This window comes from Talpa europaea (genome assembly GCF_964194135.1).
Source record: "Talpa europaea genome assembly, chromosome: 7".
Taxonomy (NCBI): domain Eukaryota; kingdom Metazoa; phylum Chordata; class Mammalia; order Eulipotyphla; family Talpidae; genus Talpa; species Talpa europaea.
Window position 1 is genome coordinate 105,967,413 of NC_140074.1, and position 26,190 is coordinate 105,993,602.

At 49.3% G+C, this 26,190-nt stretch overlaps 1 protein-coding gene across 1 annotated transcript; it reads right to left on the bottom strand.

The window, feature by feature from the left end:
• Window positions 1–295: 295 nt before the first annotated feature.
• Window positions 296–25,167, bottom strand: MMP28 (matrix metallopeptidase 28; the record flags this gene model as incomplete). The annotated part of the gene is made up of 8 exons (XM_084239401.1): window positions 296–690; window positions 2,464–2,631; window positions 2,918–3,067; window positions 4,318–4,563; window positions 6,784–7,008; window positions 11,943–12,130; window positions 12,360–12,439; window positions 25,051–25,167. 8 exons carry the CDS (start codon window positions 25,165–25,167, stop codon window positions 296–298), a joined length of 1,569 nt encoding a protein of 522 aa, XP_084095527.1.
• Between the last annotated feature and the right edge of the window lie 1,023 nt (window positions 25,168–26,190).

Consider the following 26,190-nt stretch of genomic DNA (forward strand, 5'->3'; position numbering starts at 1 on the left):
TCCTCTTTAGCTGCCATGTCTTGGAGGGGAGGTGCACCTTTAGTGGAAAAAGCAAAATCCCCAAGACTTGGGGAGGAAAGAGGGCCATGGGGAAAGGATTGTGGGACTCAGTTTTGCTTCTCCTTGGATTGATGCCAGCCCCACCTCCATGGGGTGGGCACAGCACAAAAACGATGCCTCATTCTCCTGGCAAAGCTGGGTCTTCTGCAGGGAGGCTCAGAGGTTCTGCCCCTGGAGCAGGGCACCCAAGTGGGCCACAAGGGCATCAACAGTTCACTAAGAGATGGGGGTGCCTTCAGAACAGGGCACCCTCTGAGTTGGCGTGCCAACAGCCCATCCAGGGCAGCTCTGTGGTCCAGCGGCCAGAGGCTGTTGCCTGCAATTTGGCCTGGTCCAGATGCCAATAGCGGTCGTCTCTGAAGAAGATGATAGAACCGTCGGGCCGAGGCAGGGCACCGCTGACCTCTTCAGGGACGCCGCCCCAGTCCCGCAGGCCTCGGGGGTAATAGGGTTCCACCTGCAGTCCCTCTCGGGTCAGCACGTAGTATCGGGCACCCTTGAAGAGGATGAGGCGGCTCAGAGGAGGGAAGAAGAGGGCTGCATCGGGGTGGCGGGGCAGGCCCCCGGCCCGGCACAGTTGTGGTGAACCCCACACTGACTTGGGGCCCTGGAATCTCCAGCATCGACTCCCTGTGGGACATTGGGAGAGCCAAGGTGAGCTGGTGGCTCTCACCCTTTGGTCCTCTCACCCCTGCTCCCCAGCCCCCTCTCCTGCCCATGTTGGTGCCCCTGATGGTTACTAGTGGAGGATAAGAGTAGAGAATTTGCAAAGGAGGCATCACAGGACCAGAAATGGGCTCACACCAGGCCAGAAGCTGGAGGTGGGGTGGTGGGGTAGAAATGATTAACATAGTCATTTAACAAGCTCTACATAAAGTAAAGTATCCGGAGGGGAGGTGCAGCCCAAGGCGCAGACCAGGTGGGGACATGGAGATTGAGGGCTATTGTACACTCTTCTTTCCAAATTGACCTGGTCAGACCAAATATAGAAAAAATCCTTAGGTGTCAACCCTAGAAATAATTTTACAGCAGTTAACAATCCACAAAGGAATGAGGCCCTCTCAAAGAGAAGACTCTCAGTGCAGTCTCTGCACTGGCAAGAGGCAGCAGCCTTCTGCCCGCCTGTGACCATGCAGTGTTCTCCTAGCACACCTGTCTTGTTCAGGGGCCGCTCTTCCTGTCCACTTATGTCTGTGCAAGCATCCTTTACTTCCCCTCCCTTTTTATAATAAACTTGCCCTTTTGAATATAACTAAATGTCTTTGCCTCATGGGGAAACTTTGCTGAGGAAAACTGGCCGTGTGCCGCTTAAAGGGAAGCTCCCTGGTGGCAGAAGGGGTTAAGACCTCTATCTATGAAGCTATCCACAGCCACTGCAACACATGTTCAATTCCCCAGCTGGCCAGGGAGCTACCCACATGGCGCAGCAGACCTCTCCTGACTCGCCCGCTGCTCCCCTCAGCAGTGTACTTTGCTAGATCTGACTGTTCTGTTCCCCGCTCTTTCTCTGGTGAATCCTCTCACCCCCCACACCTCTGGCCTATACCCCAGTTCTTGTATGCATAAATAAATAAATCTTTAAAAAAAAAAAAGGGAAGCTCTGATGGACCGTTTCTCAGAGGTAACCCTAAGGCCCTGCCTCTGAATCCAACACCTCTCCAAACTGACAACATCAGTATAACTGACAACATCAGTATAACTGACAACATCAGTATTTGTGATAAGCAAAATGGATCATAATAATAATTGTTACAAACAGCAAGGAAGGGACTGTCATGGCCTAGACTTCCAGCAGATAGCAGCTGAAGGCAGAACTGAAGGCAATGCCCCTCCTCAGATAGCAGGGTCCCTCCCTTAGGGAGGAATAGCCCCCAGGGAAGGCCAGGGGCTTTCTTCACTACTATGACCACAATAGCTCAGTGTGGTTTTGTTCACTATTGTATCCCAACACCACCACCTCTGGTGCACAGGAGGCACTCGGTCTGTTGAAAAAATGAACACTATTAACCGAAGTGACATGCTGCACTCATCTCAGACATTATATTCTTTCAACCCCCCTTCCCCAACAAACCTGAAGGGTTATTTCCCCATTGATGAAATTCAAGATGCCAGCGTTAGGTGACATGTCCAACCTCACAGGGCCAAGACATCAAGGACGGGATGGCTTTATCAGCAGTGGTCCTCTGCTTCCCTCTAGAATCTTCTCTGAAACCCCTCTGCCCCCCATAGTCGGGACCCCAGCCTTTCCTCCTCCTCCCCCACATGACTGGAGGAGTCTCCAGCTAGTGCACCCTAGGGCCAAAGGTTCACATTGTAATTAGGGCTCCACCCCTCTTTTGTCCTCTGTTGGGACACCTCCCAAGTCAAGACTGCAATTTTCTGATCTGCCCCTGGGGCTGGTACCTTTGAAGAAGTAGAAGTCTCCGTCCTCCAAGGACACCGCGGCAGCCTCGATGTGGGGGGGCAGCCCGGCCCACCTTTCCTGTAGTGGGCGGGGGCCCGACACGTTGCCGTCAGCTGCCACCTCCCAGAACTGATTCCCCTTAAAAATGTACACTCGCTGCTGCCGGTCTGCGCGGGGACAAGAGTGACGTCAGCCTCCTGCCTGCCTCCCAGAGTGTGCCCTGGAAGACCCCGGCTTCCCAAACCCCCGAGAGGATGTAGCATGTGCAGTGGGGCAGAGGAAAGTGCATAAGAGGAAGGGGGTTTTGTTTAGCCTGAGCTTCCTACCCTGGGAATGCGTTTGGCTTGGGATTTCTGGATTTTCTAATTCACCTCCCCCCCAACACCACCATACACAGGGGAGACCCCTGTGTATATGGGGGAGGGTGGGAGAGAGAAGGTGACACCATCTTACCTACAGTGAGAGCATCGAAGGAGGAGTGGCAATACTTAGGAGCACCAGTTTCAGGGCGCCTGCCCCTGGAGCTGTGGGAGTCCCAGGCCTCGAAGTCAGTGAATAGCTTTCCGGGGAGCTGGATGGCCACGGAGCCCCCTTCGGGCTTCCCTTCATGGGGGAGGGGAGATGAGGAAAGAATACACCATTGGTATTGGTAGGGGGAGGTCTTGAGGCTTAAGGTCTCTGCACCCCCATCCTCACCCCTGGTCCTTTCATCACCAAAATGAGGGCCAGGGAAGGAGAGAGGGGTGGGTGAGTTACAATTGCCCTTGGTTGTTGGTGCTAACCACAGCACTGACTCCACCCTTCAACCTGGGAAATGGAATAAAACGGAGTGGGGAACTCAGCAAGCGTTTGGAACTAGCAAGAGCAGAGGGTCCTCTGCCCTCTGGGCAGTGAGCAGGGGTCGGGGCCAGGGCCAAGGCAGTAATAAGGACAGCAGCAGCTGTAGTGCTACACTTGACTTAGGACAGGAGCGAGGCCATCTAATGGCCTTAGAATATGGCGGCAACTTCTGAATCCTGGACTGCAAATTCCTCCTGCGGGCATGTTAATTAACTTCTCTGAGCCCCATTCCTGTTATCTGTGGACAGACACTTCTTGATGTCCTCATGAACATGTTACATGTTAAGTGTCTGGCCCAGGGTAGATACTCATGAAATAGCAGCGGTTACTATTACATTTGGGTAGGTTTCTCCGGCTACAAAGTATGTCCACACCCACTAGCACAACAGCCCTGGGGGTAAGCAGGGATTCTGTTCCTATTCCTTTTCACAGAAGATGAAGCTGAGGCCTCTCAGAGGCCTCCTGGTTGAATCTGCCTCAGAGGGAAAGTGCTTTGCCCGGTGTTAATCAGGAATAGATGGGTGACTTGAACCCAGCCTTACTGGGCACTCAGAAACCACACCTGGCAGGTTCCTGGGCAGCAGCACTGGCCTGTTCGTGCCAGGGGAGAAGATTATTCTGGAAGGTCCAGGCTTGTGGGGGAGTCAGTGTCAGTGTCATGGAAAGGGAAGGTGGGGAGAGCAAGGGACAGCTCAGGCCTGGGGGAGAGGTGGGAAGGAGGGTGGGGCTGGGTGATGGGGCCTGGCTTAGGCAGAGTCAGCTACGGAACCCCCAGGAGGGCTGTGCCCAGGAACTGGTTGGGACCGAGAGAGGTGTTTCTGGGGAGACTGAGCTTTTTCAGATTTGAGGGGAGCCTGCAGCTTCAGGATGGGGTAGACCGGTGACTGGGGTGGCGAGGGGCGGATCCCTGCATTTAGGATGCCGGATGGGGGATCCTATTTGAAGAGCGACGCTCAAGCCCTGGAGGCCGGCGGGCAGGGAGGGGCTGGCACCGGGCACCGCAGGGGGCTCACCATACAGGCTCTGCACGGCCAGCACGTCGTCCCAGCTGAGCAGCGCGTCGCGGCCCAGCCTCTTGTAGTAGGGCGCCATGAGCGCGCGCGGCGCGGGCGAGTGGGCCAGGCCGAGCGTGTGGCCGATCTCATGTGCCAGCACCACGAACAGGTTGCGCCCGCGCCGGCGGCTCAGGGACCAGCGCTCGTCGCGGTCGAAGTGCGCTTCCCCGCGGCGGGGCAGGAAGGCGTGCGCCAGGGCGCCCCCTGCGGGCGGCGCGGAGAGTCAGCGGGAGGCGCGGCTCGCGCCGCCCCGAGTTCCCAAGGCACAGACCGCGGGGAAGGTGCGCGCCTGTTTTCTGCAGCCTGGTTTCCCTGCCGAGTCTAGCAGCAGCTGCAGTGGGGAGCAGTGAACAGATGCCCTCACGGCAGTGTGGTGTAGCTACAGCTGGGACCAGACTGCCTGGGTTCCAGACCTGGTTTTACTGTTTACTGGCTGTGTGACCTGCAGTAGCTTAACCCTTTGTGTCTTAGTTTCCTCATGTGCAAACCCAAAGGATGATAATGAACTGCTTAGGGTTCTGAGAATTGGAAAGGGATGTGTGTGTAAGTGTATGTTCCATGTGATAGTTAATGCCAGGCCTCCCTGGTGGCGCAAGAGGGTTAGCACAGCACTATGAAGCTGTTCAGCCTCTGCAGGACCACGGGTTCGATCCCCGGTCGGCCAGAGAGCGACCCACATGGCGCAGCAGATCTCTCCTGACTCGCTCGCTGCTCCCCTCAGCTGTGTATTTCAGTCGATCTGCCTGTTCTGTTCCCCACTCTGTGTCTGGTGAATCCTCTCGCCCCCCCTTTCTCTCCTCCACACCTCTGGCCTGCACCCCAGCTCTTGTATGCATATATAAATCTTAAAAAAAAAATAGTTAATGCCTGCCACATGATAGTTGCTACATAGGCACTATGTTCAAAAAAATCTAAATCTAGATGTAGGGGTGGTGGTTACTCTCGATGGGACCTTCTGGGGTGTTGGTAATAACCTGTTTCTTAATCTGTTACTGGGTGTATTGTGCGTAAGCACAGTAGAAAGCTGCCCCATTCTTGCCTTCCCTCTCCGGGCTCCTGGTGGAGCTCTGCCTCTCTGCTGTAATAGGTATGAGCAGAGGCAGGTGGGCTGGGTGAGTGATTCACAGGCCTCTAGCAAGGCCCAGATGGAGCTTATTAGATATGTAATTTGCTGGGCTACACTGCTCACAATCCACTTTCTGCAGGATCAGGGGCAGCAAACTGTGTTGTGGTCAGGTCGGCCTAGAAGCTTGTTGCCTGGCCTTCCAGCCTGACCTTCTCGGGGCCTAGGCCAAATGGGGCTGAGGAAAGTCAGAGGGCTGCCAATGAAGGAGAGCCTTCTGCGGCATGGAGAATGTGGAGGAGGAATGCACACCTCCTGGTTGAAGCTGCCTCAAGCTGTTTCGAGCACTGTAAGTTCCTTTCCTTCACCCCTCACGATAACCCTGGGAGACCTAGGGGCAGGTTTCAGAGGGAGAAGACCCAAACTCAAAGAGGTAAAATACCTGTCCTGTATCAGAGCTGCTTGCCCTGATGCTCTAGCCCTGACCCCTAGACCAGCTCCCTTAGCTACGACTCTCCTGGGGATGGGCGTCAACACCTCATGTAGACATCTCTGGTGAAGTGAGTTATGGGACAGCACCTGTGTATGTTGCATATAGATTCTAGCAAAACCAAGATTTCTCCCTGTCCTCCCAGGGTCCTGCACAGGCTCTGGAAAGGGGCTCTTTAGTGGGTGGGGCTGAGGGAAAGGAGGAGAGTGCCAAGGAGGTGGGGGCCCCATGCCCAGGACACACAAGGCTAACTTCCCCACCTTGGAGGGTCCCATCCGCTCTCACTAGGAGTGAGGAGATGCACAGAGGCCGCATTCAGGTTCTGAAGGGCAGTGTTGGGCAGAGTGGGAGGAGAGCAGTTTAAATGGCAGCCAGAAGCCTTCAGGTTGGGGGCAAGCAGTACTGTTCGGGCCCGTGGGTATGTGAACCGCTTCTGGACAGGCAGGGGTTAGAACGTCTCTTGCCCTGCTGCAGGGACAGTGGTAATGGGTGGGAGGAAGGCAGGAATGGGGGTAGTGGTGGCTTCAGGATGTTTTTAGGGCCCTGGTCTGGAGAACATACAGCCCTGGAGAATGAGCAGCACGGCCCTATCTAGAGCCAGGAGGTGAATGATGGGATCTCAGCAGTTTCTCCCAGAATAGATAATACTCTTTAGACTTTGCAAAACACTTCCCAAGCAGAACCTCGCTGGATGCCCCTTCAGCCACATGGCACATAATCTGGCAGGTATCCAAGGTGCCTATTTTACTGAGGAGGACTGAAGGTTATTTGGGGAAGGATGCAGTTTGGCCAAGGCCACTGGGAAACTTGAATATTCCATTGTCATCCCGGACCACCCCCCTGGTTCTGGAGAGAGGTTCTGTGTCAGCACCTGGTCCATCGAAGGCGTTCCTCAGCCCGTCATTGTGGTCCCCTTGGAAGAAGGTAAGTCGGATGTCCGCGGGGCCTGAGGCTGGGGCCTCCCAGAACTGGAGTGCTGAGACGTTGCTCCATAGCTGGAAGGCAGCACGAACGGCCCCCCGAACTGCAGGCTCTGGTAAGTGCTGGGGCCAGTTCACCAGGCGGTAGGAGAGATGCTGCTTGTACCATTTGTTGCCTGTCACCCAGAAATGCCACATTAGTCAGACCTGCTGCTGTGCCTGCGTTGGTCCCTGGACCCAGATGGTGGGGAGACAGTCACTCCTCCAGCCCTTGCCCTGGGAAAGCCCCCCACCCAATTTGGCAGGAGACACTGCTCTCAGACTACAGGACTACTCTTGTCCTAGAGAGCCCCCTAGTCCTGGTGGCTTGGCCTGGGAGTTCCGAGTTTGATAGGGGAGATGCAACCTCTGCTGAGGAAAAGCAAACCCCCAACCCAAGGACCTTCTAGCGTGGAAGCTCATTCTTCCCCACAGCCTGGGCTGAACCTGAAGCCACTCTGCCTCTTGCTGGCAGCATATCCAATAAATCCAGAGGGGTGGGCCCCACAGGGTCGCAGCCATGACTGCCCTCTGTCCTCTCTCTCCTCTCCACACCTCACAACCTCCTGCCACCTCTGAGGCCCCACCCTGCCCTTCCCAGCGCCTCAGGCCTATGGCTGACCAGCCTGACCACAAGACCCTTTTATTTCAGGTCTTTCCCTGGCCCCTTCCCTCCCCCTCACTTCCTCAGGGACTCTGGAGAGCTCTGAGGTGAAAACAAATAAGAACAAAGGGTGTGCTTTTGTCACTGACCCAGAGAATTTTTCCATCTCTGCTTAGTCAAATTTCTCTCCCTTTGCCCAAAACTGTAATTCCTCCCTGAAGACTGAGGCTCTGGCCTTTTTGCCTGAGCCTCCAGTCAGCTGAGTCTGCGTCCCTTTGCAGCTCAAGATGCACCCAGAAGCAGTGTGCTTAGTTGGTGCAGAGCCCTGAGTGTCTCATGGGCGGTTTCTGAGTCCTGTAAGCTCAGAGGCTGAGATGGTGAGCCTAAGGGGAAGTTGCTAGTGGAGGTGGGTGCCCTGGGCCCAGGGCGTGTACAGGAATCATGTTATACTTTGGGCCTCAGTTTCCCAAATGGAATAGAATCCCTGGGGCTCGGGTGACAAGTGGGAGGCAGGCCTGGCTAGGCCAGATGACCACGCCAGCAGGCACAGCCCCCTCTCCCATTAAAGGGTAACTGAAGTTTCAGGGCTCCCCATTTTCTGACTTGGGGAGTCCTTGCCTGAAACAGAACTAGGCAGGAGTGAAGTTTCTGAAGTTAGGCTAGCCCCTTATCCATCTTCTCGCTCTATTTTGGGGAAACAGACCCTGGGAAGGGCCCCACCAGAGTCACAGGATGAGTGAATAGCTGAGCTAGGCCCTGACCCCAGGCCCTGACCCCTAACCCAGTGTGCTTTCCCCTGTACCACATAACTAAGAGGCACGTTTGCTAAGACTCAAGGCTTATTAACTTGCTTAAATGGGTCAAAGCTGGGGCCCTGCAAGAGCTGAAATTCTCCAGATGGAAGGGAGGGTCTTACAGAGCAGAGGCACTCCGTGCCCTTTCCCTCCCCCTCTCCTCCCCGCCTTGGAAGTGGGGGAGGGGGACATCCCTTCTTTAACCAGGGAGCCAAGCTCCATTCAAGGCAATGCGGCCTCCTCAGGCCTGTTTGGCCTGGCAGCCACCCAACTCCTCCCAGCCAGGGGCCAGCAGTCCTGGAGGGGAGAGGGAAAGAGTCTAAGGAAGGTGGGGAGGCAAGGAGGAGGCAAGGCCTGAAGTCCAGAGGGTCCACCCAGGGTTCATTATGGGCCAATAACACTTCTAGTCACATTGTAAGTTTTCACTGAACACTGGAGAGACCTGTGCTGGGCCCTTTCACACCCTGCTGTAGATGACTGACGCCCAGACTCTCCCACCATCACAGGGGGAAGAGGGGCAGTTATCTCTTTCTCTAGGAAGCCAATGAAGGTAAGATAAAAATCATCCATGAACGTGTGTGTGTGTGTGTGTGTGTGTGTGTATGTTTGGGGGAAGAGAAGAGGGAGGACAAATTGCAATAACAGTTGAGAAAAAAAGACTTATTTTCTTTGGTAAGGGTGCTGGGTGTTGGTGTGCCTGCCAGGGAAGAACCCAACCAAGGTGGGCAGCCTGAGCCATTTCCCCTGTCTTCTTCTTCCAGATTTGAGTCCTTGGAACAGGCTGGCCACTTGGTTCCAAACTCAGCCAGGTCTGCGGGTTTCCATGGTGACCAGGCTACAGTGACACCTGGCACTGCACTCCCCCCCCCCCCCACTACCACCTCCTCCAAGTACCTTTGCTCCAAAATCCAAAAGGGAAGAGGGAAGAAAAAGGAGATGAAGAGGGCGAGGAGTGACAGACTCCTTGCTTGGGGGGCTTGGGGAGTTACCCAGGAGCCCTGACTCCCAACAGGCATGCTGTGGAAAGAGCATGGATAGGAATCCCAGTTTCTCTAGTTACAACCTACACAACAAGTTATGGTATCTCTCCAAGCTATTTCCTTATTTATAAAGTGGGGATGATAAGAGTGATCTTACAGTCAAAATGAAACCACAAGTGAAATAGCAATGTGAAGCTGTCTGAGATGTGGTGTCTGCTCAGTAAGTACCCCATGTCCCCTCCTCTCACAGCTCTAAGAGTGAGCAGGGAGGATTGAAAATCAGTCCTGCAGGCACAGAGGGGAACAGGTACCAGGACTCAGATTGCCACATTTAGGAAGTAAAACTATAAAATGCCCAGCTAAATTTGAATTTCCTATGAGTGGCACTTTTTTTTCAGTATTTGTTGTTGATTTGACATTCGAATTCAACCGGGCATCTGGCAATCCTCCCTTAGAATCCAGTTTCATCAGCATAACATTCACCCACAGGATGAAAAGTCACTGGCCTAGGAATCCACATATTTTTTTTGTAAAGATTTATTTATTTATGCATATAAGAACTGGGGTACAGACCAGGAATTCACATAATTTTTAAATACCTCCCATGATCTGGGGTTTTTCATATCTGGAATCTTACTAATCCTCCTAATTACAAGAATGCTTGGCCACATTCTGGCTACGTGGCCTTCAGAAAGTTGCCTAAGCTTTCTGCCCTCAGTTTTCTCATCTGTAAAATGAGACTAATAATGGTACTTGTCTCATAGGGTTGTTATGGGATTAAATGAATTAATTCATTTAGCACCATGCCTGGCAAATCATAAATGCTCAGTAAGTATAAACTGTTATTATTACATTTTCCTTCCTGGGGTTTAGAAAGTGCTCAGGGCCTGCCAGGTCCACAGCTCCTTTTCTGGCAATGTCTTCCTACCCAGGAGGTGAAGGAAGTGAAGCTGTTGTAGTTTGTGTTGTGAACAAGAAGGAAGTTCTCTGTCATGCTGTCAGACAGTAAAAGGCCATTTTTCTAGGAAATGACTAAACATGAATCTTGAGCCAAAAGAGATGCTCCACAAACATTATTGAAATGTATATGGAACCACAAAAGACTCCATATAGCCAAAGTGATTTTGCCAAAAAAAGAGAAGAGGAATGGAGGGATCATACTCTTAGACTTCAAACTATATTATAAAGCCATAGTAATCAAAACAGTAAGGTGTTAGACTAAAAATAGATACATAGACCAATGGGATAGAATTGAGAGCCTAGATAAAATAGTGTGGAGGCTTCACAAAATATTAAATAAAGGTCTACCATATGACCCAGCAGTTCTACTTCTTTGTAGAACTTTGGATAAATACAATCCAGAAAATGCAAAGACACTAATTTGAAGGTATATATGCACTCCTATACTATATTCATTGCAGCATTACTTCCAATATTTAAGTTGTACAAATAAGTACCCAATAACAGATGAGTAGATTAAGAAGATGTGATATATTTATATGATGAAATACTACTCAGCTATATAAAAAAAGATAAACTCTTGCCATTTGTGACAACATGGATGGAACTGGAGGGGATTATGCTAAGCAAAGTAAGCCTGAAGGGGAAAAGCAAATACTAGATGACTTCACTCATGGAATATAGAGAAACAAAACAAAGGGACTGACAAAAGTAAGCCAAAACAAACCCTAGAAACATAATTGCAGAGTTGAGGATACTAAAGGGGAAGAGTAGAGTGGGAATAGAGGGGGGGCCAGTTCAGTGGTGATGTTTGACCCTGGAAGACTGGATTTGGTCAAAGGAAGAGAAGGAGACGAAAGAGAGGAGGAAGAAGAGGGAGAAAAAAAATCAAAATTACAGAAGGAAAAACACAACAGCAGAAACTGGAGTGTATAAAATGTGCAAAAATGAAATGTTCAGAACATGCAATTCCATAGAGCCAGAAAGTAGGTTAGTGGTTGACAGGGTTGGGGGGAGTGGGGAGTGATTGCTAATGGGCATGGGATTTCTCTGTGGGGGTGATGAAAATGTTCTGGAACTAGACTGTGGTAATGGTTGCACAACTCTTTAAATATACTAAAAAACATAGAATTGTATGCTTTGAATAAGTAAATTGTATGGTATGTGAATTATATTTCAATAAACTATTAAAAATATGCTATGGACAAAATAAAACTGATTGATGAATCACATCTTTGTTGAATAATTCTTATGAAAAAGAACTGAACACATCTTTGTTGAATAATTCTTATGAAAAAGAACTGAATCACATCTTTGTTGAATAATTCTTATGAAAAAGAATTTAATTACATCTTTGTTGAATAATTCTTATGAAAAAGAAATGATTCTGATGAAAATAACTTCAGTAAAATATAAGGGGAAAATGTTGACAATCATTTAACTGCCCTGCACAGAAAATTCATGAAAGAATTAAATGGGTTTGGTGGTGTTTGCCCTGGGAAATACTTGCACAATGAAAATTCATCAATTTAGGTATAATTCTGGTTTAAATGTCTGTGTTCACAAATAACGTCCTCAAGTCAAGAGCTCCTATTGCCCACTGCTTTCTCCTCCACTGCCCTGGGCAAGAGATTTCTGACCAAGCCCAGCCTTCGACTGCACCAGCATTTTTCAGGCCATGAAACTTCAAGACACTGGGGAATCTCAGCCTGGCTGGGTTTATCAGTGCTTACCTTGCTTTGCAAAGCGTCTCTTGCGCCTTATTTTGGCCCGGCGTCCAGTAAATAGGGCACTGACCCTCTCAGTCCAGGCCACCTGAGCATCAGTATCTGCAACCCCACATCGGGGCTGTGTCATCTGGTGCAGAGTGGCAGGGTCCAGTATGCCACTGACGGGCAGCTGGGACACCCATTGGAACTCCCTGTCAGAAAGAATTGAGAGGAAGGTTGAAAAGGGTAGCGGGGGTGGGGGGAGGGGGAACGGGGTCGGGGGGTAGACAGAGGGGGAGTAGTAGTGTCCCTGGAGAGGCAGGGAAGGGAGGGAGGGAGCAATCCCCTGGACACCTGTAGGAGACCAACCTTCCAGCAGCAGGAGGTGACCCCAGCTTTGTACTCCAGTACCTCCAAGTGCTATATACCCCTCTGTCCTACCTGATGGCATTGCTGAATTGAGAGGAGGTGGGGTCTTTAGGGACCCGTGCATTGAGATAACCGTACTTCTCCAGGAATGCCTGGGGGAGAGAGGAACATCAGTTTTTCCCACACTGGGCATCTTTTGTTCTATCTCGGTCTCTGAGTGTGCAGAGCACAAACTTCATGCCCAGTTCCAACTCTTGTCCCAATATAAGGTCTGTGAGCTACAGCAGAAAGTGCCAGGATCAACACTGGAAGGACCTGAACTCAGTCCCAGGCTACCACTTACCAGCTGAATGGTTTTGGGCCAATCACTTGACATTTCTGAACTTTGGCTTCCTTATTTTTAAAACTAGCCAAGCAGTCCCTACCTTGCATATCTCATGGCACTGAACCCCAGTTAGCAAGCTACTTCTCCAAACCACAAGTTTCTTAACCGTAAAATGGGCTGAGAAACAGTCCCTACTGAATTACATCAAAGATCTACGAAGACCTTACACAACTCAACAAAAACAAAGTAAACAAACCAGTCAAAAAATGGGCAAAAGAGCTAAAATCTCACTTGTCCAAGAGGACATGCAGATGGCCAACAAGCTTATGAAAAAATGTTCTGTATCATATCAGGGAAATGCAAATCAAAACAACATGAGATACCACCACACACCAAAAAGAATGGCACATATTAAAAAAAAAAAACCTACAAATGCTGGTGGTGAGGATGTGGAGAAAAAGGAACCCTATTACACTGCTGGTGGGAATGCAAATTGGTCCAACCACTATAGAGAGCTGTGTGGAGGATCCTCAAATTACTAAAAATGGAGCTACTATATGACCCAGCATTTCTACCACTAGAAATCTACCCAAAGGACACAAAAACATTAATTTGAAAGGAAACCTGTGCCCCTATGTTTATTGCAGCACTATTAGCTAAGATATGGAAACACCCTAAATGCCAAAAACATTGGATCAAGATGTTTCTTGATTGGATCAAGAAAATGTTAGGTATATATATGGAATGCTATAGTGGAAAACTACATGATGGAATACTACTCAGCAATCAAAAAGATAAACTCATGCCATGTGCAGCAACATGGATGGACCTGGAAGGGATTATGCTCAGTGAAAATAGTCAAAAGTAAAAAGAAAAAAATTGGATGGTTTCACTTATAGGAGAAATAGAGGGAAACCAAATAAAGGGTCAAAAAAAGGGGGGGGCAAGGTCCTCGCTGGTGGCGCAGGGGTTAAAGACAGAGCTATCAAGCCATTGCCAGCCACTGCAGCATGAGTTAGATCCTTGGCCAGGGAGCAACCCACATGGCACAGCAGACCTCTCCTGCTTCACCCGCTGCTCCCCTCAGCAGTGTATTTCAGTAGAGCTGCCTGTTCTGCTCCTTACACTTCCTGGTGAATTCTCTCACTGTCCTCCTCCCCCGCATATCTGGCTTACACCTCAGTTCTTATATGCATAAATAAATAAATCTTTTAAAAAAGGGCAAAACTTGTAGGCAAATGTAGATCTGAGCCTTAAAGCAGGGAAAGGGAGGAAAAGGGATCAAAACAGTAGACAGGGGCTTCCCTGGTGGCACAGGGGTTAGAGTTAGAGCTATCAAGCTATTGCCAAACACTGCAGCATGAATTCGATCCCCGCCCAGGGAGGTGACCCACATGGCACAGCAGACCTCTTCTGTCTTGCCCGCTGCTCCCCTCAGCAGTGTATTTTAGTGGATTCACTTGTTCTGCTCCCCACTCTGTCTCTGGTGAATCCTCTCAACCTCCTGCACCTCTGGCCTACACCCCAGTTCTTGTATGCATAAATAAATAAATCTTTAAAAAAAAAAACAAACAGGTGAGGGAAGAGTAAAGGGACCATGGTGATGGCACACAGGTGATGTGGTGGGGCGATATTTATGGAGACTACACCTGAGGGGAGAAATAAAATACTATACTAGAATGAACAGCAATGTAAAAAAATTTTTTTAATTAATAAAAGTAAAAAAGTACAAAAGACACAATCCCTATCTTACAGGATTTTTGTGAGGAAGTACCACAATAATGAATCTACTTAGGACAGCACCTGCCACTTCAAAGGAGCTCTACACAGAGGCGCTATTATGTAAATATACACCACTCATAGGCCTCAGCTTGGCTCCTGAAACATCTCACCTCTCTGGCAAATTTCCCTGGATTGATCAGGAGTTGAGCTGGTGATGCACCAGCTCAGCCATGCCCGACTGGGAATTAATTATCACTCTAATTCTGGCTTCCTAAACAGTTTTCCTCCCCCTACAATGCAGATATGCAGATATATATATGAGATCCTGAGTCACCAGTGTACTTAACCTCAACCTTGCTGTTTATCTAAAAACCTGATTCTCTGGAGAAATATTTTGTTAGAGACCTGCCTCTTGCCCCTTTGATTCATTCATTTGTAAATTCATGCAATGTGCTGGACACCTGCCAGCTGCTATGGTCAACAAGACACTCCCAAAAGAGCTTATAAGTTTGTGGACAGAGACAAAACAGAACAAACAAAAACAAAAGAAAGAAAAGAAACCAGGTGATATGATTGAGAATAACATAAAGAAACTTCACATTGGGAGGGCCCTCTGAAGATGTTTGACCTGAGTCCTAAAAAATGAGAAGTAACTGGCCCAGCAGAAGTGGGGAAGGATGTTCCAGGCAGAGGGAGCTGCAAATGCAAATACCCTGAGCTGGGAATGACCTTGATGTGTTTGAGGAACAGAAGCAAGGTTGGAGCAGGGCACACTATGAAGTCAGAGAGAGAGGGCCAGGAAGATCAGGCAGGGTAAGGAATATGAGTTCTATTTTAGGCCTGATGAGGAATCAGAATTGTGGGGAATGAAAGAGAGGGAGGCTGGTAGCGTAGGGGTTAAATCTCAGCTTTATGGCCTGAGGTCTATCCCTAGCCAGGGAGCTAACCCACATATGGCACAGCAGACCTCTTCTGTCTCGCCCACTGCTCCCCTAGCAATGTATTTCAGTAGATACCCCTGTTCTGCTCCCCATTCTGTCTCTGGTGAATCTCTCTCTCTCTCTCTCTCTCTCTCTCTCTCTCTCTCTCTCTCTCTCTCTCTCACACACACACACACACACACACACACCCCTCTGGCCTACACCTCAGTTCTATAAATAAATAAATCTTTAAAAAAAAAAAAGCTAGAGAGAGGGAGGAATCTGGAAGAGCTCCTAATAATTTTTAAAGGATTTATTTTATTTATTTATGCATACAAGAGCTGGGGTACGGGCCAAAGGTGTGGAGGGGTGAGAAGAATCACCAGAGACAGAGTGCGGAGCAGAACAGGTGGATCTACTGAAATACACTGCTGAGGGGAGCAGCAGGCAGACAGGAGAGGTCTGCTGCACCATGTGGGTCAGCTCCCTGGCCAGGGATCGAACTTGTGCTGCAGATAGCTTCATAGTGCTGAGCTTTAACACATTGCACCACCAAGGAGGCCTGAGCTCCTTGTTTTTTTTTGCCTTGGAAGGTCATGCCCTTTACTGTTTGAGGAAACCTGAGGATGGGTTGTGGCAGTGCAGATATGATTAATAGAGTGATGTCAAATGGCACTGGCTATGTGATTCTGGAGCTCAAGGGTGAGGCCAGACTCTTTCAGTGTGTAGGTGATGCAAAGCTGTGGGGCTGGATGAGATCCCCTGGGGAAACAGTGTAACTGGAGAACATCCTTTGGTCCAAAAGACTTTAACTCACTCTCTGCCCTCCTACACTTCCTTGGAGGCCAGTGGAGAGATGTGGGGCATGACACTGTTCCTTACCTATCACCGTGATGAACTTGCCTCCCTGCTTGTCCTCCTTGCTATGTCACCTATGCAGAAGAAATGTTCTGTTTTCTAAGTTATCTCACTCTCACTTGTCTTTGTTGTCTTTCAGTGAACTCCAAACATAGCTGCTGCCTCAAGAAAAAGATACAAGTTGGGAATAAAACTAAATACCGAGTCAGGATTGGCAGGTCCAAGGCCTTTGCAAGGATTCAGCCTCCTCTTTCTGGATTTCATCTGTCTTTAGCAACCTCCACAATCTTCCCAAGAAAGCCACTTTCCACTTTCAGGGTTGGAAACAGATTATTTTAGATAACAGAACCCAAGTCTGTATTGTATTTCTGCATTAACTTGTTAGAATTTCAAAACTATTGTTCTTTTTTTTCCTTTGCAAATGTAAGCCCTTTTGCGTTGCATAATGGATTAAAGGGGTTCTAGTGGTTTAATCTGGAAGATTATTTAGGCTCAAAATAGCATGGCAATAAGGAACAGCCCTGGGCTTCACATCAAGAATCTGTTTCCAACCCTGAAGCTGCTGGGTGGCCAGGGACAAATTACTTAGCCTCTCTGTGTCTCCTTTTCTTTGTCCACACTGTGAGAGCAAGAATTACCCCCAAGGAATTCTCAGGTGGATAAAATAAAGCAATCCACATCTAGCCCAGCTGTCTAGTACATAGTTGGTGTTCCATAAGCAGGTCTAGTTCGTTTGTTTGTTTATTTATTTATTTATTTATTAAGATATTATTTATTTATACAAGCACTGGGTACAGTCAGAAGCGTGGGAGGTTAAAGAATTCACCAGAGCCAGAGCGGGGAGCAGAGCAGGCAGAAGGACCGAAGTACACTGCTGAGGGGAGCAGCGGGCGGCAGGAGAGGTCTGTGTGCCATGTGGGACCCTCACCCGGCAGCCAGGGATCGAACCAGCGCGCTACAGAGGCTGCTACAGAGGCTGCGGACAGCTTGGCAGCACAGTGCTAACCGCTGCGCCCCCAGGGGAGGCCCTAGTTCATTTACTTTAGAGGAAAAATTAACAACAGGCTTTTGGAATGCAGGTGGGAACTGCTTTGAACAAGGCGGACCTCATTCTCAATTCAGCGCTCTAGCTGAGACCTGGTTCTCCTGGCTGCTTCTCTTTCCCCTGATAGGCATGAGGAGAGTGGCTTTCTCAAGGAAATGGGGGATTAATGTCTCAGTTTTGCTGAATGAGTGACTTGGGAGAGACTGGATCACAGGTCAAACAGGCTGGCGTTTCCTGTTACCCTGCCCCCGCAAACCCACCCAGCTCTTATCAGGGAGTTGGCCCTGATTCTGGAACTATGAAGCCTTGGACAGAGTGGGAGCGGGGTGTGGAAACTGACTAGCGGCGTCTCCTGTTTCCTGCCTGGCACTTTGGCAGGCAAGGTGGGGTGGAGGGCAGGATGGGGGTGGAGGCCTTTTCCAAGGGTACATTAGAGGGGAAGTCCTGGGTCTGCCTTTCCATCTGTCTCTAGGACCCTGGGGATTGCCAGGCAGAGCTGACTACCCTGTGGGCAGAGTGAGCCCAAGTCCAGGATACCAGACAATAGACACCAAAAGAATGAGAAAAAAATTTTAAGAATTTGATATTTTATATTTTCATAAATGTCCTTACGTATTACAGTGGGAATTATCAGGATTTAAGGACTTCCTCAAACATATTTTATATTTAATATGCATATACTTAATTTTTTTTTTTTTAAAAGATTCATCCATTTATGCATACAAGAGCTGGGGCACAGACCAGAGATGCAGGGGATGAGAGGATCCACCAGAGATAGAGTGGGGAACAGAATAGGCAGACTAACTGAAATACACTGCTGAGGGGAGCAGAGGGAGAGACAGGAAAGGTCTGCCTCTCCATGTGGGTTTCTCCCTGGCCGGGATCGAACTCATGCTGCAGAGGCTGCGGATTGCTTCATAGTGTGGTGCTTAACCCCTTGAGCCACCAGGTAGGCCTATTAATTTTTAAAAATTACATAGAGGAAGGGGCCTTCTTATTATATGGCACAAAGGAAATGTGGACACCAGGGCTAACAAGAAGCAGGTTTAATTAGCTGGTGGTGACTCAACAGATTCATATCTCAGGGTTGAGCCCCCTTTGTAGGAAGTCAGAGGCTTTCATATTCTTTCAGTGTCTACAGGGTTCCAGGTGGGTTTGCATTGGCAGCTGTCCATGGTCAGATATGATGTGGCTGCACACCAAGAGGTGAGTTGTACAGATGCATACTAAGGAGTAAAGGGTCAGTAGTCATGGGACCCCTCAGGTCCATGCTGTGCCATGGAGGTATATGGTCTAACATGCAGCAAAATTCATATCAGGGACTAAGTTGCAAAAGGTAGTTACTGAGGTCCCCAGGCTGCTTATCTCAGGTCACCATGCTTCACCCTCAGTGTTGAATGTGCTAAAGCTTTACTGAGTGTAGGCTGACCCACATTTCTGGGAGAGGAAGAAGAGGCAGGGCTGAGCTGTCCTCTGCTCCTGGAGCTGTCCCTAACCCTCTTCTGTGATCCATTTGCCATGCCTCAGTTTCCCCCTGCAGAGGTTAGAGAAGAAAGGTCCCTGTTTGCAAGAAAGAAAGGTGTGGGGCAGGGGCCAGGGAGGCCAAGGGATCCCATGAGAAGACACAGGGCTGGGTATAACCTAGAAACCACTTGCTGGGTGGTGGAACTCTAGTTCCCACCCCAACTTGACCACAACTGCCTTGGAGGAGTCATTTCCCCTCCAGGGTACAGTGTTCCAGGAGCTTCTCCTGCGTTCTCTTAGGTACTCTGAGATCCACCCAGGTCACCCCTGTGGCCTTCACGGAGCCTGTGTCCAGGCTGTTCCTCTCTGCCTTGCAGCAGGTTCTATTTTTTCTCTGTTTTTCACCTATCACCTCTGCTGGGGAGCCCAAGGCTTGAATGGAGAGAGGAAGCTGGAGGGCTGTGCCCTTTTGGTGATTCATCCTGCTTGGGCCTAAAAATTTGTGTCAACACGCCTCACCTGCTTGGTGGGGGCTGAGGCTACTTTCCTGGGGAGTCACCTCTGCAAAGCCCTGGGAGTGTCTGGTGTTTGGGTAAAATGAAAATAGTCTTCTTGGGTTCTGGAGAGCTAAGGGTAATCAGAACTCTGGGGGTTCTAGTCCTGCATGGGTTCTGTCTTGTCATAGGAGGGTGTAGAGAGCCCCACCCACTTAGTGACTGAGGGAAGGGGAAATTTTGGCCATTTCTGAACAGGGCAAGACTAGCAATGAGGTGCGGCAAAATGAATGCAGCCTGAGTCAAGAACTCTGAGTCACTGGCCTGGCAGGGCGAAAGCAGTGGACTGAGTGTCTTGAATTTTATTCCTGCTGCTGTTGTTGTTGCTGTTATGTCCTGGGCCTCAATTTCCTCTTCTGTAAAATCAGGGACTTGGCTATATTCCAGCGCCTTCTATTATTGCAGCCTTGCTTCTGCAACTGATTAGTTGTGTGAACTATGACAAATTTACTTAACCTCTCTGTGCCCCAGATTATGTATGCCTCCAAAAACTTGGTGATAAGAATACTACTTTATGTTTCTCACAGCGTGTTGTGAAAATACAGTAAGAAGACGCTTTGGGAAAGCGTCAGGACAGTTGTCTCATCAATAGTCACAGAGCTTTATTGCAGATCCCCTAAGAGGGGTCAGCTCCTAACCTCATGTTCATAAAACAGCTGTGACATCCCCCATATCAAAGAATTGCGGCAGCAAAAAATGAAACCAAGAATAAAAAGGTTGCAAAAATGTCACACTCACACAGGAACCATGATTTATTATGATTTATTCCACCTCATATTCTGTTTCATTACAATCTCTGTGATTGTGTTTGTCACTAAAAACATCTTTAGTGTTATTAGCCAAGTCGAGATGCAAGGAATGATAACTGGCATTCTACTTCGGTATGTTCCAGAAATTAAAATGTTTTCATGTCATGGGGAGCACAGGGAGTCCTTGGCTATTCTAGACCTTTTAAGGGATCACATCTTTTTGATCTAGGAGCATAGTCAGGACAGGAGTTGTTGTCCTTATGATCAAGATCAAGGGGTGGAAGTGTCTTGCTAAAGGGGCCTAGTGATCAACAGAGCCAATACTTGAGTCTGAATTCTCTGACCCCTGTTCCAGCATGTTTTCTTCACACTCAAACAAGTTGAGTTTGAGTTCTCTCCCCTGGGAATATGGTCCTCAAATAAGAGAAAAGAAAAACTGGCCTATGAAGCTATCTGCAGTCACTGCAGCATGAGTTTGATCCCCGGCCAGGGAGCTGCCCACATGGCGCAGCAGACCTCTCCTGACTCGCCCGCTGCTCCCTCAGCAGTGTATTTCAGTCAGTCTGCCTGTTCTGCTCCCTACGCTGTCTCTGGTAAATCCTCTCACCCCACAACACTTCTGGCCTGTACCCCAGTTCTGTGCATAAATAAGTAAATCTTAAAAAAAAAGAAAACAGGGAGCATTCCTAGCTGAATTCCTATTGTCCCCTCTGCAAAGAGCCCAGGGGCAGAGCAGCGGAAGGGGCAGGTGATAGAATTTCCATAGAGGCCACATCACAAAGGCTTCTCCCTCCCTTCTGCTGACTCCCTTCCTCTTGTATTTTTCTCTTTCCCCATTTTCATATTTACAAAGTTCTGTCTGGATATAACCTAGAAACCACTTGCTGTAACATCCATTTTTTGGATATTCTGTTCTTAAGAAAACTGGAGAAACTTAGCTGGCCAGTCCCTATCCAGACCTAGCCTTGTTCTTTCTGTAGTTCCATACAACCCCACTGCACACCCCCTGGTCTTTGCTAGGCTTGTGGATACATAATAATGCCCTAAGCAGGCTGTGCTTCGGGAGAGCTATCTGTCTTTCCCTGCTGTGCTCCTACTTCCACTGGCCAGCTTTTGCTAGCTTTCTTGGTTTTCAAACTGGACAACTGTTTTTTACTATCTTGTGGTCCTCTGGGACCCCTAAGAGTCTTTTCTGTGCTTCTGTTCACCCTGTACACATGAGTCACTGAGCTGAGTTCTTGGGAACAGCTTCCACACCCTGACTTTTGGGCTTCTGACTCACAAAAAGTCAAATGAATGGCTCTGGGGTATGAGAAGCAGACACTGCAGCTGGGGGTGGAGACGCCACAGAAGCTCCCATGTTTCCCTGGAGAAACAACCCAGCTCCCTGTTGGGCTGGCACACTGGGAGAAGCTATGTACATAAGTATGGGCCACCCAGGGGAAGGCAGGTCCTGCACATACTGTCTGATTGTTGTAAAGAAAGTCCAAGCAAAGCACGGTAGACAGATCCTTTGGGACAGTCTGTGTTGTCCAAGACCAGGAGAGGGCCTAGCTGGGAATGGGAAGGGGTGCCAGGGTGATGACATCATTTGTTAACTCTCAACCTTGCAACATGGCAGTGGGGACTCATCCTACTCACTAGTGTTGGGAGCAGCCCTAGTTTTCCCAGTGTACAATGATGAACTTGTTCATAATGCAGCTTTTGTAAGCAGTCCCCTCCCAGGCAAAACCCACTCTGGAAATTCTTCAACTTCATTCCTTTGTGTGCACACAGGGGACACACAGAGCCATGCACACTGATATCCAGATAGACAGGCCTGCACACACAGGCAGATGAAATGTACCCGCATGCACACGCAGACTGATGAGGCATACAACATGCCAAAGCCAAAGACTGTTAGTGCTCGTGAGGATCTTAAATCTTTAAAAAAATAAAACACCTTTATTTTACAAAGGAGGAAACCACAGCCTGGAGAAGTGAAAGGAGTAGTCTAAGATCACACAGCTTGTTTTTCTTATGTCTTTTCTTCTGTATCCTGAAGCTTCTGACCTTTGCTCATCAGCTCAGTAGACTGCTGTGCTGCTGGGGTCTTGCTGCAGTCAGGGAATGTACCTGAGCAAAGAACTGGGGGCACCACGGGGAGCATTTTGTGTGGTGCCCGCTGGGTGACTGTCTTTCCCTAGATGACCACAAAAACACCTGCTGTACCCTTGTTCTTACACTCTTCTTCAACATTGATCCCGTTGATTGTGGGGTGTGTGTTCCCTTCCCTTGAAACAGGGTGGGAGTTGGTGATGTGCCAGCCAATGGGGGACAGCAGAAGGGATGCCATGTCATGTTCTAGTCTGGGTCATGAAAGGGACACGACTCCTGTTTCTCTCTCCTTTGGAACACTCATCCTTGAGATCCAGTCACCATGCTGTGAGGCAGCCCAAACTTGCCAAGACACCATGGGGACAGGAGCATGGAGAAGACCTGTGGCCCCCAGCTGCCAGCCGGCATCAGCCACGGAGTAAACAACCTTTAGATCATTTCAACTCCAGACAATGTAGAGGGAAGACAAGCTGCCCTGATGTGCTTATTCAAAATCTTGCCCCACAATATCTATGAACCTTGTAAATGGTTGTTTTACTTCACTTCGTTTTGGAGTAATTTGTAATGTAGCCATAGTAACTGCAAGACCATCTCTTAGGAATTACAGCCTTGTGCTGCCTGTCATCCAATGCTGAAAATAGTTGCTTTACATATTTTGTCTTGTTTTATTATTGTAGAAGAGCTAGTCATTGAGCCAGGATTTTAATCTCTAAAATAACAGTAAAATAAGAATAACTACAACATTGAGAACAACGTCTTTCTACTGACTGCTTTCTATGTACTAGGTGCCGTGCTGAGGATTTTACATACATTATCTCAATGAAACCACATAATGAAATTATGAAATAGATATGATTAACCCTCATTGTACAGAGAAGATGACTAAGGTACATAGAAGTAAAATAATTCACTCATGGTTTGTACACAGGTCTGTCTGACACTAAAGCTCATACAATTTACCAGATACAGAAACACATTTAGACACACTGAAACACACACACGCACACACAGAGAGGCATACAGAGACACACACACATTCAGTACATATTTCCAGAGATTTTAAAATGTTTCTTGTCCTTAGAGTTAAAAATCCCCTTCCCCCAATTATTCTAAGTAAATTGAAAGACACTCAATCTGCTAGATATTATGTGTCCCAAGCACACCCCAAGATGAAATTCTCTCCATCTGGGGCCACCACAGGCATGGGAGGCAGAGATAGAGTCTCTGTTCTCCTGCCAAGGATTGCCTGGGACTTGAACTCTGGGGGGAGGCGGGGTGGGACTCTTAACAAGATTTGGCTTGGTAGACAGAAGCCTTCTCCTGGAGCCATGAGGGTTCTGCACTTGATGTTGTAAAATATGAAATTCAGAGGAACAAGGCGATTCCCAAATGTCCAAAAGCGGAGAGCACAGAACAAGAGACCAGGGCTTGGAAGGGGAAGGGGTGAAGGGGTTTGAGAGCAGGGTCATTCCAGGATATTCCAGAGCAGTGATAGGAGCTGGCTGATGGAAGGAAGAGGGATTCAGAGCGTGATCTCGTCATCCTGCAGGTTTCCCAAGGGCAGCATGCCTTTCCTAGGCAGGAGAGGGGAGACTGAATTCTCACCTGGCAGTTTCAGAGTAAGAATGGGAGCAAGAGTCTCCAAGCTGAGCTTAGTAATTTATAACTTACTCCTATCTCTTGTCCTTATAAGAATACAGAGATGCTGCTGGTGGGAGTGCAAACTGGTCCAACCACTATGGAAAGCTCTCTGGAGATTCCGCAACCTACTGAAGATAGAGCTTCCATATGATCCAGCAATTCCACTCCTAGGTATTTACCCAAAGGACACAGAAACATTAATTCCTAAGAGCACCTGCACCCCTATGTTTCTAGCAGCACTATTTGCAATAGCTAAGCTTTGGAAACAACCCAAATGCCCAAAAATAGATGACTGGATCAAGAAGATGTGGTACATATACACCATGGAATATTACTCAGCAATCAAAAAAGATAAACACATGCAATTGCAGCAATATGGATGGCGCTGGAAGGGATCATGCTCAGCGAAATAAGCCAGAAAGAAAAAGAAAAATACTGGATGGTCTCACTCATAGCAGGAATCTAGAAAACCTAAATAAGGGACCAGGAAAAAGAATAACTATAAGAAAGAAAAAATCAAAATCAACAAACAACTATGAACCAGAGACACACTATGGGGGAGTGGGGAAAGGAGAGATTGGGGTCAAAATAAGGGGGTTGCAATTGTATGGGGAATATAAAAAAAATTTAAAAAAATACAAAGATGCTCTGGGGGGGCAGGGGAGAAAGAAATAATACTGATGTATTATTACAATCATCTTTATCTAGAAAATAGACACCCCAAGTGGATCCCCATGCCTTGTGCAACCTACAGCAGTTGAGTCCAAGGAGAAAATGAAATGAGAAATTTTACGGTTCATCTCCACCTCCTGCCTCCTTTCTCAAATTCAGTCCTGAAGGTACTGTTGAAACTCCCTAGAAGTAACTCTTAGCATTTCACTATACTATCGATATTACTATTTTACAATGAAGAAACTAGTTCTGAAATTGGACACTAACTCGTCTGAGCTGGTCAGCGGCAGCACCACTCCAGGAAACCAGTGCTGTCTCCTGATCCCGGGCCATTCAGCCACCCTCTGGAGGGTGCAGCGCATCCAATGAATGAACTGTCAAGTCTTCCCAGCCTGGGCGTTGGGGGCCAATGGTTTCATGCCAAACTGGGGTGCAGGGGTTCCCTCACTTTCAGTTCTTTTGTATCCCATTTTGTCACTCCCTCCCCTCCCACCTCACCCCCGCCCCCTAAATTAACGCAGATCTGCGTGCCTGTGAGGTCCCACGGGGAAAGAAGGCTGTCGCCAGGCTATTCGTGCGCAAGGGTGAAGTATGCATAGGACAGGAGTTGGGTAACAAGAGGGTCAGCTCAGACGGGACGTCTGGGGGGCCCAGCTGCAGAGTTCTGCGGGATCTCAAGCACGCGCACCCCTTTCCACCCCGCGCACACCCAGTACCTCCGCCTCCCTGCGCAGCTCCTGGCCCGCGCGTTCCACAAGCTGGGCGTCCTGGCTGCCCCAGAGAAGCAGCAGCAGCAGCAGGCTGCGCCCCAGGAGGCAGACGCGCGCAGACATCTCGCCGCGGTCCCACCCGCGGGGCTGAGCGGCTGGGGAGCCGCGGCGCGCTGGGCACCCCGCCCGCGGTCAGCTACGCCCGGGATCCCGCGGAGGCGCCAGCTCGGTGCTGCCCCCGCGCGGAGGGGCCCGGTCTCAGGGGGTTGCTGGTACCCCGTTTCTGCGCCCTGCCTCGCTCTTCCGGGGCGCTTCGCCCCGAGCTGGTCGAGCCGAGGTGGTTCCGTCGGGCTAATGCCTGCGCGCCGGTGCGCTGGGCCGGGGACCTGGAGGGCGAGGGAGGAAGGGAGGGTGGAGCGGCCGGGAATCCGGAGCTCCAGCCCCACCCACCCGCCCGCCACTGGAACGCGGAGCGGTCCCGGAGCCTCTTCCGTGGGCTGTGCCACCTCGCCCGCTGCGCCCGCCGCCCTGCCGGAGCTTCTCGCGCGCGCCACGTCCAGCGGACTCGTCTCTTCTGCTGGTTGTGGCTACCTAAGACTTCGATGAAACGGGGTCCTCCCCGACCTGAGGGTCACTGTTGGGCAGGGAGCGAGGTGTTGGAGAAGCCCTGGGTTGGAATCAGAGTTGGGTTTGAATTCTAGGTCTGCTTCTTTGCTGCCCCTGGGCATTCTGCCTCAGGCACCTGCTGGCTGTGTGGTCCCGGGCCAGGCGCTCACCCTCTCTGAATGCACTCTCCTCTTCAGGAAATGGGGATAATAGTGCCATACCATGTGGCTGTCGGAGCCTAGAATGAGCCTATTATTCCCGCCGTGCCTGGCATCATGCAGGACGCAATTAATACATGATAGGCTGCCCCTCTGACCTTTGGCAAAGGGTTTAATTACCCCTAGCGTCAGTCTGCTCTTCAATAAAACGAGAGCAAATAATACTTAGTTCCCAAAGTTGCATGAAGATTAAAGGCAAAAATGAGTGTAAAATGCCAGGCTTGTGTATCGCACACGTCATAATAACAACCGAGTGAAACGATTTATGGGAAAGCCTTAACGAAACTCGTACTAAGCAAAAGTACACTTTTCATTCTCTGCC